The sequence below is a fragment of the Trichechus manatus genome, unplaced genomic scaffold (assembly GCF_000243295.1).
Source record: "Trichechus manatus latirostris isolate Lorelei unplaced genomic scaffold, TriManLat1.0 scaffold00024, whole genome shotgun sequence".
Taxonomy (NCBI): Eukaryota; Metazoa; Chordata; class Mammalia; order Sirenia; family Trichechidae; genus Trichechus; species Trichechus manatus.
Genome location: NW_004443960.1, coordinates 19,123,399 through 19,135,086, shown reverse-complemented (window position 1 = coordinate 19,135,086; position 11,688 = coordinate 19,123,399). Strand labels below are relative to the sequence as shown.

The window sequence follows — 11,688 nt, the reverse complement described above, 5'->3', positions numbered from 1 at the left end:
AAAACCAAACCCATTGCCATCAAGTCGATTCCAACTCATAGAGACCCTACAGGACAGAGTAGAACTGCCCCATAGGGTTTCCAAGGAGCAGCTGGTAGACTCAAACTGCCAACCTTTTGGACAGCAGCCAAGCTCTTAACCACTGCACCACCAGGGTTCCTCATATGTCATTAGGGAATTGCAAATGAAGACAATCAAGATATCACTACACACCTATTAGAAAGGCTAAAATCCAGAGCACTGACAAAATCGAATACTGATGAGGATGTGAAGCAACAGGAGCTCTCACTCATTGCTGGTGGGAATGCAAAATGGTACAGCCGCTTTGGAAGACAGTCTGGTGGTTTCTTACAAAGCTAAATATAGACTTACAATATGATTCAGCAATCACAGCCTGAAGTATTTTACCCAAGTGAGATGAAAATCTATGTCCATGTCCACATGAAAACCAACACATGAGTGATTAAAGCAGCTTTATTCATAAAGGCCAAAACTGGAAGCAACCAAGATGTCCTTCAATATCTGACTAGATAAACAAACTGTGGTGCATCCATACAATGGAATATTGTTTGGCGATAAAGAGATGTGAGCTATCAAGCTATGAAGAGACATAGAAGAAACTTAAATGCATACTGCTAAGTACAAGAAGCCAGTCTGAAAAAGGTATATACTGTGACTCCAACTATATGATATTCTAGAAAAGACAAAATTATAGAACCAGTGAAAAGATCAGTGGTTGCTTGGGGGTCAGGATATAAGGATGAATAGGTAGAGCACAGGGTATTTTTATGGCAGTGAAATTATTCTCTACGATATTGTAATGGTGGACACATGGCATTAGGAATGTGTCAAAACCCATAGAACTATACAAAACAAAGAATAAATCCTAATGTAAAGGACAGACTTCAGTTAAGAATGTACCAATACATTGGTTCATCAATTCTAACAAATGTACCACAGGAATGCAAGATGATCAGAGGAGAAACAAGGTGCAGGGGGGAGGGGTTATATAGGAAGCTTCTGTAATTTGCACAGTTTTTCTATAAACCTAAAGCTGCTCTAAAGAAGTCTATTTAAAAACAAAGGATATCGAGAATGGTAGTACAACTTGAACAATGAGAGCAATGTTACTGAATTATATATGCAGAAATTGCTGAAATGGTGTCTTTGGCTGTATATACTTTCACCAAAATTTTTAAAAAACTGTTAAAAAAACTCACACATCCAACTTATCCACTAGTCTTTTGAGTATTTACACCAAAATATATTCTGAATCTCTATACTTCTGTCCTGCTGCCAGCTCAGTCCACCCTGCCATCATTTCTTACCTAGACTACTATAAAAGCCTCTAACTTGCCTTCCTTTTTCCACTCATACTCCTCACAGAAGCCAGAGTGGTCTTTTAAAAAAATATATCAGATCATGTTCCTCTCCTCCTGTAACAATTACCCAATATTTAAAAACTGAAATCCAAACTTTACCATTGCCTACAATGCCCTGCATGATTTGGATTATGCTGACATCGCCAAACTTATTTCATATCACTCTTTCTTTTTTGCTTCCTTCACTCAATCTTTTATATCCTCTCTGTTCCTCAACATATAAAACTCCTTCCCACCTTAGAGCTTTGAATTTCTTTTTCTGTTGGAGTGTTCTGTCCCTAGCTTTTCAAATGTCTGGCTCATTCTCATCATTCTGGTCTCAGCTCCGAGGTCCCTACTGCAGATTGGGGATCCCAGGAAGCAGACTTGATTAGAACATTAGGATGTAGGAAGTTTATTCAGGAGTGCTCTCAAGATCAGCACCTGTGGAGGGAAGGGATGGAAGGACAACTGAGCAGAGGGTGAAGATAAGCTGCAGTGAAGCTGCTCCAAGGTCTCAGATGGCCCTACAAGGAGGTCTCAGACTAAGATGGCCCTTCAGAGTTATCCCAAGTTGAGGGGACAGGGCCATTATACCTCCACATTGACCAGTCACTGGATTTAGGTTGTCCCAAGAAGCAGAATGAGCTTAGGTGATTTGGCTCTCTTTAGCCAAAGCAATTGACAAAGTAAGTGACAGCTGAGGGCTGTCAACTGAAGTGTCAGTGACACCCTTCTCTGTAGCTAGGGGTATAAGTCTTCCAGCCCAGAAACTGTAATCTGGGCAGGGTAGCATAATATCCAGTCCACTACTTGTATTGCTTGGATACTCTTCCTTCATGTAAATTCTGGAAGCTGATCCTCCAGGACTCTGAGGGATTACTTTTCCAGTGAGAATCTTAGAGACAGGATGAATTACAGCCCCCTGTTGCTAGTCTTGACACTGCAACTAATATTCATCATCTTCCTCCTCTACTATCCATTCTAGAGTCCTCTCATCCTTGGGTAGCACCTCTGCTGGTCTAGATTGCTTACCTGGGGGATGACCCAGACCCTCATCCTAAGGTTACTGAGCACTTCTCAGGCCATGACTGCTGTATTTGTCCATTTACTGTTAAATTAGGCAAGGGAGTAGCAAGAGACATCCAAGTGGATCATGTGAATGCCAAATGTATTTCTCCTTGTCCCGACTATGTAACAGTCATTCTGTCTACTTCCTGATGATCAGGGTAAATTGACCCTTGCCAGAATGACTCCTCTTCTTGCCTACTGGTCCTTTGGCACAAGAGGTCCAAGGTGCCTGGGCCACAACCAGTATACAATTCAAAGGGAATCGTGGTGTGTCCACCAGTGGAAGCATTCTCCCTTTGGACAGCAAGCAGAAATTTCCTAAGTAGATCACTGGGAGTACTGCTAAGTAGGACCATCACTTGGTTTTTGAACATGTATCTTACCTGTTGAGGACACAGCACTATATGACCATTGATTTAGTTTGTATACTGCATCCTGGAGGATGGTGCCTAATCCTCACAAGTTAATTTCTTCAAGAGTGTGCCTCACATTCCTTCAGGAGGCCATTTCATCACTCCATTGAATTGACAGCATCTGAATGTATGTAACAGACCAGTGCACTCCATGGTTGTGAGCTCACTGCTGCCTCCTTTGCTGCAAAGTCAGTCCCCTTGTCTGATGCAATACTACGTGGGATCCTATACTGACAGATGAAACACTGTTTAAGCCCTGGGATATGGTGTTGACTGAGGCCCTGCAGGCATGAAAGGCAAATACCACCTGGAATAAGTGTTGGTTTCTATTAAAAATGAATTGAAGCCCTATCAGGAGGAACTGAAAAGGTCCAATGTACTCAACTAGGCACCAAGTAGCCAGCGAATCTCCTTGAGGAATGGTGCTCAGCATTATACTCTGTGGCTGACATGCTGGACATTTAGCAGTAGCAGAAGCTGTGTTAGCCTTGATGAGTGAGAACCCACGTTGTTAAGTCTATCCTGCATTCTTGTCACCACAGCTATCTGTACTGTGATCACTGATGAAAGGCTAGCTGATGTCAACAGGCTGAATCATTCTGCCTAGTTGATTATTCTGTTATTTAGCACATACTCTGTGGTACATATTCTCTGATGGATGTTAACATGCTTTACAAAGATCTTCACACTTTGTTCTCATTCCTATAGGTCCATCTACATGCCTATATCCTATAACTCCTTGTCCCCAATCTTCCAATCTTTCTCCTTCTAGGCCCCTAACTAATTGGCCAGAATATTTGCCATTGTCAATGAGTTCAGTGGTCTGAGGCCACTTCTTTTGTACAGAGTGGATGACCAGATGCATGGCCTGAAGTATTGCCTTTGGGAGCACTTCCCCTTAGTACTGCCTTTCAAGGCTACACCTTTGTGGGGATCTGGGGCAGCTGTGGATCATTTTTGGCTTTCATCCATGTACATGCTGAGCTACCTGTGAACCAAACTCAGGCTTTTTTCTCCTCTGCAAGTTGGTCAGATGGATGCTCCAATATGGCCATAGGTGTGAGCTGAGGGAGAATCACTGATGTAATAGTGGTAGATGACACAGGGATCTAGAGTCCCTGCTCAATCAACTTGTTTATGTCCTCTGATTCTGCTCATGTTCAATCTCTGATGTACCACTTCCATCTTATGATGGATTGCTGCTGGCCTTGCCTATCTTTATTGATGTGGTGTGTCTGATGGAACCCAGCTCATGACGGGCAGTTCTGGACACGTGGTTACCTGTTGTCCCATGGTCACTTTCTTTATCTCTGCCAGGGTTCAACAGCATTCTAAGGCTTCTTTTAAAAGATATAATTATCTGCTGCAGTTGCAGATGGCATGGCCTTGATCCAGAACCTTAGAGGTCAGCATTGTGATTCTCTCATTGAAGCTTGCCATAAAATCAACATGGCATACTCTCCCAGCATGACACATCTAATACCATAAGGTCAGCTGGGTTGTAATGTCCTGTCAGCAGAACTGCTTGTACTGCAGCCTAGACCTTCTGTAGGGCCTTTTCTGGCGCTAGATTCCACTTAAAGTTGGCAACTTTTAGTGTCACCTAGTATAGGAGCCAAAGCAATATCCCCAGTTGTACAGTATGTGTACAGCTGCCTTCAAAACCCAAAGAAGTCTACCAGGCATTATTCCTCCTTTTTCATGCTAGGAGGTATAAAATACAATTATTTGTTCTTTATTTTGGAAAGGATATACTCGGCATGTCCCAGACCATTTTATCCCTAAAAATTTTCTGACATAGTGGGCCACTAAATCTTTACCAGCTTTATCTACCCTCTCCTCGGAATGCATATGTCTTACCAAAACCTGCAATATACTTGTCATTTCTTGCTTATCTGGTCCAATTAACATAATGTCATCAATATAGTGGACCAGAGTGATATATTGCATGATGTATAATCATTCAGGGCCCCTTCAGATTGTATTAGGATAGAGAGCCAAGGAGATTTAATAGCCCTGGGCAAATAAACAAATGTATACTCTTGTTATCCATTTCTAATGGGATGGCCTTGATCCAGAACCTTAGAGGTCAGCATTGTGATTCTCTCATTGAAGCCTGCCATAAAATAAACATGACATACTCTCCCAGCCTGACACATCTAATACCATAGGGTCGGCTGGTTGTAACGTCCTGTCCGCAGGAAATGAATTTGCCAAGTCAATGGTCCCATATCATGTCCTTAGGCTGTGTTAATCTCCTCTAAAATACCGTATCTGACACAACAGTTACAATTGGTGCTACTACTTGCTTGAGTTTGTGGTAGATCCACTGTTATCCTTCAGGAGTCATCCAGATGGACTCTTGCAGAGACCAGAATAGTGAGTTAAATGGGGATATGATAAGGACCACTACTCATACATTCTTTAAGTTTTTAAAGGTGGCCTTAATCTCTACCACTCTCTCCAGAATGTGATATTGTTTTTTATTTACCATCTTAGCCTGTGGAGGTAAGCAGGTTCAGAAGATTCTACTTGGCTCTCCTAGAGACAAGGAACCAATATAGGGGTTACAGCAACTACCAAGTATGCCCGTTTCAATTATACATTTGGCAACTGTGGAAATGCTTATCAGGTGAGTCCATGGACTCAGTGTGCCCATTATAAGCCAGACGAGGGCCATGATTCCATTTATTAACTTGCCTACATATGCCCCCACTATGACAAGGGGCCCATGACGATGCTTTGAATCCTTGGGTATGGCTACCCAAGTTAGTGGCAATATGTCCCTTTGCAGAAGAACTAAGGTAATCATTGTGTGTTTTTCCTGTGGTAATGCAGGGACTTACTCCCGACAACCCAGTCTCTCCTTCAGACAATGAGTACAGGTTCTGAAAACTGGAAACTATAGAAGAAACAATGAATTTGTCCTCAGCCTGAGCACTTGTCCTCAGCCTCCTGATGATCAATCCTTCCTTTCTTCTGGTTGTACGGTCTGAACAAATACCCTCATTGGCTGGCCATCTATCTTGCCTCAAGGGAACTATGTTTCATTAACCATCATTTGTGGATTAGGCACTTCCTGACTGCTGTTACAAACTGGCCACTTATTATGATACTTTTTTGCTTCCTGTGTCATCCTCTAGCCTCTATTATTTTGGAATTCTGTCATCTCCACTGTTACCAGTGAGTCCAGCTTTGTAATAGTATCTCCTACTGTCAGCAGTTTTCAGTGATGTTGGGGTCTCTCTCACTAGCACATTCCTTATTGCTTTGGCAAGTGTCCTCTAGGCCCACCTGTAAAACACAGTCATTTAGTTGGGTGGAAGAAGTTCAGGGTCTTCCATGAGGTTGCACTCAAGATGTTGACCTGGGCTGCAATCATCTGAAGGCTTGACTGAGACCAGGGCAACTTCTTCCAAGGAGGCTCACTCACATGGCTGGCAAGTTAGTACTGGTTGTTTCTCTGAAACCTCTGCTCTTGTCCACATAAGCAACTCCATAAAACAGCGTGAATGACGCGGTAGCTGGTTTCCCCCAGAGCAAGCAATTCAAGAGACCAAGGCAGAAGCCACAATGCCTTTTATTACCTAGTCTTGAAAGTCATGTACCCTAGCTTCTACAATATTCTATGGGCCACACAGGTCAGGTCTATTCATTGTAGGAAGGGACAACACGTAGGTATGAATATCAGGAGAATCCCTGGCAGCCATCGTGAGGCTGGCTACTATAGTCCCCCCTGACTCCAACGATGCATATTCCTGCCACTTGCAAAATATTTTCACCTGTTCCCAAGTTCCACAAAACTCTCAATCATTTACAGCATCAGCTCAAACTCCAGGATCGTGTCACCTAAATCACATCAAGGTGTGAATGAGGCGCCTCTGTTATAGTTCTTGATAATGCCTCCTCAAGTACAATTCCTCACGATCAGAATAACTCTGAACCAAAGATTCAAGAAATCGGTCCTCACCCTCCACACACACAAACCCAACATAAAATGGTGGGACAAATGTAGGTTAACCACTATCACACTCCCATTCAAAAAAGGGGAAAACACAAAGCACACAGGAGTCACTTGTCCATAGAATTTCTGAACTCCAGCAGGGCACATGTTGACAATTCCTTGATTAGGACATAAGACCAGAGAATAATTCTCCATCAACCTTAGCTCCACCCTCTGGGCTTGGTTCTGGTATCTGAGTCATCCTTCCTTTGCCATGAAAAGCAGCCCATGTTTGCAGCTCAGCTTTTCAACCTATTTCTGCCTCTAGAAGTTTGGTGGTTCAAAGGCCTCTTTTCATTTTGTACTCTCTCTGTACTTTTAGGTACAAGCTGGTGGTATGTCTTCTAGTATAACTCTCTTTAAGACACTGAGTTTATCTAGACACAAGAGCCATACACACAAATATATCTGAGATAATCCCTTCTCTACCTTGGCTTTCTTCTCAGGCTCCTGAAGAATAATGCCCTCAGATTGTTAGAATCTCTATTGTGCCACTGAATAGTTCTCTGAGGCACCACCTTAGATCTTTCTGAGGTCTTCAAATAAAGGGATTTACAGTCACCAACTTGGCTTCAACTTTAGATCATGTTTTTCTGACAGTGCTCTAGAATTAATCTTTGCTTAGAAGACATTTCTTAATTTTAACAGCATCTGCCATCTGGAGAGGTTGGGAATTCTCAAAACCAGTTATCTGGATCCTTCATGTTTCACAGTCCTTTCTTTAGCTTATCTCTCTCCTCATACCTATACTATAGTTTACTACAAGGCAACAAGAAGAAGCCAGGATGTTCCTTCAACAATCTGCCTGGAAATCTCCTTAGTGTAAACATTTAGGCCACTTAGGTACTTTTTCTATTTTCCACATTACCACAGGTGACAATGTTGATAAACTTTCTACCATTACATAACAAGGATCTTCTTTCCTCCAGTTTTCAGTAACATTTTCCTCACTTCCCTTTAACCTCTCAAAGGCAGCCACCTCCAAGACATCAGGCTTCTGCTAACAATCTATTGCAAGCCCTTTAGGCTTTCACTAACATTCTCCTCAAGGTTCTTGCAACTTCTACCCACGGCCTAGTACGAAGGTAACTTCCATATTTTTAGATTTTTGTTGTGGCAGCATCCAACTTCCAGGTACCCACATCTATTTTAGTTCTCTATTGCTGAGTAATAAATTACCAAAACTTAGTGGTTTCAAGCAACAATAAATATTTGTGAACAAAAAATTAATGTTCACATACTTTAATCATCAGGCTCCACTTTGGCTCTACTTTTAAAAACAAGAACATTTGTAGATACTACTATAGTTTACTGAAAACCTAATTCTATTTTGGAGGAAGAAGAAAGGAAAGATGTGGCTTTTTGTAATATATTACATAAATTTCATTTGGATTTTTCTCAAAGAAAGGAAACATGATGACTATGACCTTTTATTCGTATGTGATTATTTTTCTTGGTATTTTCAGTAACAAACATTTATAATAAACTGTAAACTAAATTTCAGACCCATCAAGAAAATGAGACCTGTGAAACAATACCTTGCATAAATGTTTGATCTGGACACCTGCCACCAGGTCAGCAGGCTCAGCCTCAAAATACTGGCTTTGAAGTGATTCATAAAATTCGATTCTTTCGTTACTCCTCTCAGTTGGTTCCCCAGACCAATAAGAGTGCTAAGAAGGGGAAAAAAATGTAATCACTATGATGGCACTGAAAAATGAAGCATTTAAAAATATTTTGACCTGTTTTGTTTTGTATTACAATGAATTGCAGGAAATTTCTTGGGATTAAATTTTGGAGATAATTGGCTATAATTTGAATCCCCATGGTATAAAACAGCATATTCTATTAAAATTATAACTCCAAAATGATCTCACAGTGAAAAGTACTGTATCACTTTTCTGAGCCATATATAAGCCAATGGCATTAAGGGAAAAGACTGAGAATCGAGGGCAAAATGTAGATGCCCTCCATTATCTGTGGTTCTAACTCTAAGCTATCTGGGCTAACTCAAGAAATGAAGCAGGTAGTCAGTGCCCAGATATGGGAAATAACTAAACCTCTCCACACTGGCATCCAAACACCCACCATATATTCATTTCTTTATGCCCTGAGTTCAATCTTTTATGAAACACTTGGCTGGAAAAGGCACAATTTGTAAAGTTTGGGGTTGCAGGCCATGACTGACAGATTAATTACATTTATATATATATATATAAGAGGGCTTAAAATGTATTATGAAAAGGCTAGTGACTCAGCATGGCTGGAGTATAGGTGAAAATTATTCTTTCACTTGATCTATTGATTAAATTATAGAAATTTAATTCAAAATTAATTCATGTTGGTTTTCACAGCTATTACCAAACAGGTTCTTAAGGATTGTGGTCTCTCTCCATACCAGAAGCATTGTAACTCACCAGCAAGAAAAAGTTCCATGGCTTGGGCACACCATACTCTCCCGGAAAGACAGCTTCTATATAGCAGGTCACAAGGCCATACAGAAAAGCATCAAATAAAAGCATTCCCAGTACATACGCAAAGACAAAGTTATCCATTTGTGTTGATGACAAAATGTTACTCCATTTTATTCCAATATCTAAAACACAACAGGAGACACTTAACATAGGTTCCAACTGAGACTAAAATAGAGTTATTTATCTCCATCATAATTAAACAGTAAAGAAAAAGAATGTGTTTTTACTCTCTAGAGATACCTACTGTGAACAACTACTTTCTTATACCCTTAGAATTTAGGTTGTCCAAGGGGACAACTGAGTACGTACTCATGAAAGGCACTCTCTTCTATACCCTAAACCAAAAAGTAATTGTTAATAACTGAAGCAAAAATAAAATATACAAAAGGTCAGGAGAACAAGCTTTAAAAACAATAAACAGACCTATGGATTAAGAAGTGACCTTTCTCTCTCCACCCCTCCTCATGCTAGCTGAATGTTCACAAGAATATATAGTTTTGGAAAAATATTTATAATCATTGAGAAGTTGGGACAGATGCTGACTACAGAACAAATGAGTAGAAGAATCTTTTGTAGATAATGCATGGATGGAAAAAGGAAGAAAGAAATTACTAAAAGCAAACCCATGTTGCTTCTTCCTCTACCACTAGACAGAGGGTGGCAATTCTGGAAGAGGAGTAGGAAGAGGCCCTAACAGACTTGTAGTAAATTTTTAGAAGGAATGTGGGAACACACACACTATAGTGGATGATATAAAGTAGTCTAATTTTTTGGAGGGCAGTTTAGCAATATCAAGCAGTATTAAAATGTGAATATCCGATAGGCAGCAAAGATATATATCTACCAGAGCAAGGCAAAATACTACTCACTATCCGCTTCTGCCTTTATTAGGAGTTGAGTTCCCAGTGCCATTGCAATATTTGAGCTGAGACAAGAAGCCAGCTTCTGGATGAGTGTCATCTTTGCATAGCTTTGAGAGATGATGGTATATGGAAAGTAGGTGGCAAAATACAGGAATCCTCCAAAAGACACAGCATAAAAAGCTGCATATAAGGAGGAAATTATAAGGTCAATTAAAATGATTTGCCAAAACCTAAAATAAAAATATCTTTATTACAATAGCACATGAAAATAAACTCTATGAGACAGAGGACTATGTCTGTTTTCTTCACCATTGCTTCCCCCAGCATATAATAAAATGCCTGGCACATAGTAAGTGCTCAAACATTTTTCTGAATGAATTAAAGGCTGAAATGAAACATTTGAGGAACTAACTTTTCTTGAATTTATCCATCTATATGCAGTGATGATGAATATTATAGCTTTTAATGGAAAATTTTCATACTTATGTATTATCACTCAGAATAAGAAATTGTAAATTTAAGATATTTCTATTGGCATAATCTAAAAATACATAGGTTGTGTTTCCAGACACTTTGGGGTTCAGTCTATGTCATGATTGTTAGGTCGTCAGCTCCAACTCATAGCGACCCCATATATAACAGAACGAAACAATGCCAGTCCTGTGCCATCCTCTCAATAGTAAATATGTTTGAGCCTATTGTTGCAGCCACTATATCAATCCATCTCGTTGGATAAACCTGTCCACCATGGGTGACCCCACTGGTATTTGAAATACTGGTGGCATAGCTTCCAGTATCATAGCTATATGCAAGGCACCACAGCATGACAAACTAACAGATGAGTGGTGGCCCTCAACAAGATGTCATGATAATGGGGGGGAGAAAGGATACCTGAATAAACAGATAAATACAATGCTGATGTCAAAGAAAAAGATGTGGTTTAGAGTATTAAGAGTTGTAAAACTATGACCATGATAAAACACTGAAAAGAAAATTCTTGTCAAGAGATTCACTAACTACACATCAGGAGTTAAAACTCAGCATCCCAATTTAAAAGTGGATATTATGAAGTGCAACAGATATTATCTCACCATTAGGAGTGATTCTTGCCTTCCCTCTTTACCTCACTCCACATACCTCATCCACCAACTAGAACATTTATGTTTTATCCACTAATCAATGCGTCTTATTTTTCACAATTAAAATCTTAAAGAGAATGAGATGGGATAAATTGGAGACAACCACCACAGGCAGTTCTCTTATGAACTTTTGTGATAAACGAACACAAGGAAATTGGGCAGTAGCTAAAGGGAGAATTGAGGTTAATAAAATGTTACAAGTGGATGGCTAACAAAGAGAAATTTATTTCCTTACAGTAAAGTAGGCTGAAAGTCCAAATTCAGGGTGTCAGCTCCAGGGGAAGGCTTTCTCTCTCTCAGCCTTCTCATCAGTGTTCCCCCGGACTAGGAGCTTCTCTGCACAGGGACCCCGGTCCAAAGGACA

At 40.4% G+C, this 11,688-nt stretch overlaps 1 protein-coding gene across 1 annotated transcript in view; it reads right to left on the bottom strand.

Annotated features, from left to right (window-relative positions):
* The window catches only part of LOC101344022 (ATP-binding cassette sub-family A member 3-like), a 139,319-nt gene that overhangs the window by 85,764 nt on the left and 41,867 nt on the right, over positions 1 to 11,688 (bottom strand). The window contains 3 exon segments of the mRNA XM_023728327.1: positions 8,387 to 8,521; positions 9,266 to 9,444; positions 10,192 to 10,365. Coding sequence (XP_023584095.1) covers positions 8,387 to 8,521; positions 9,266 to 9,444; positions 10,192 to 10,365 — 488 coding nt within the window.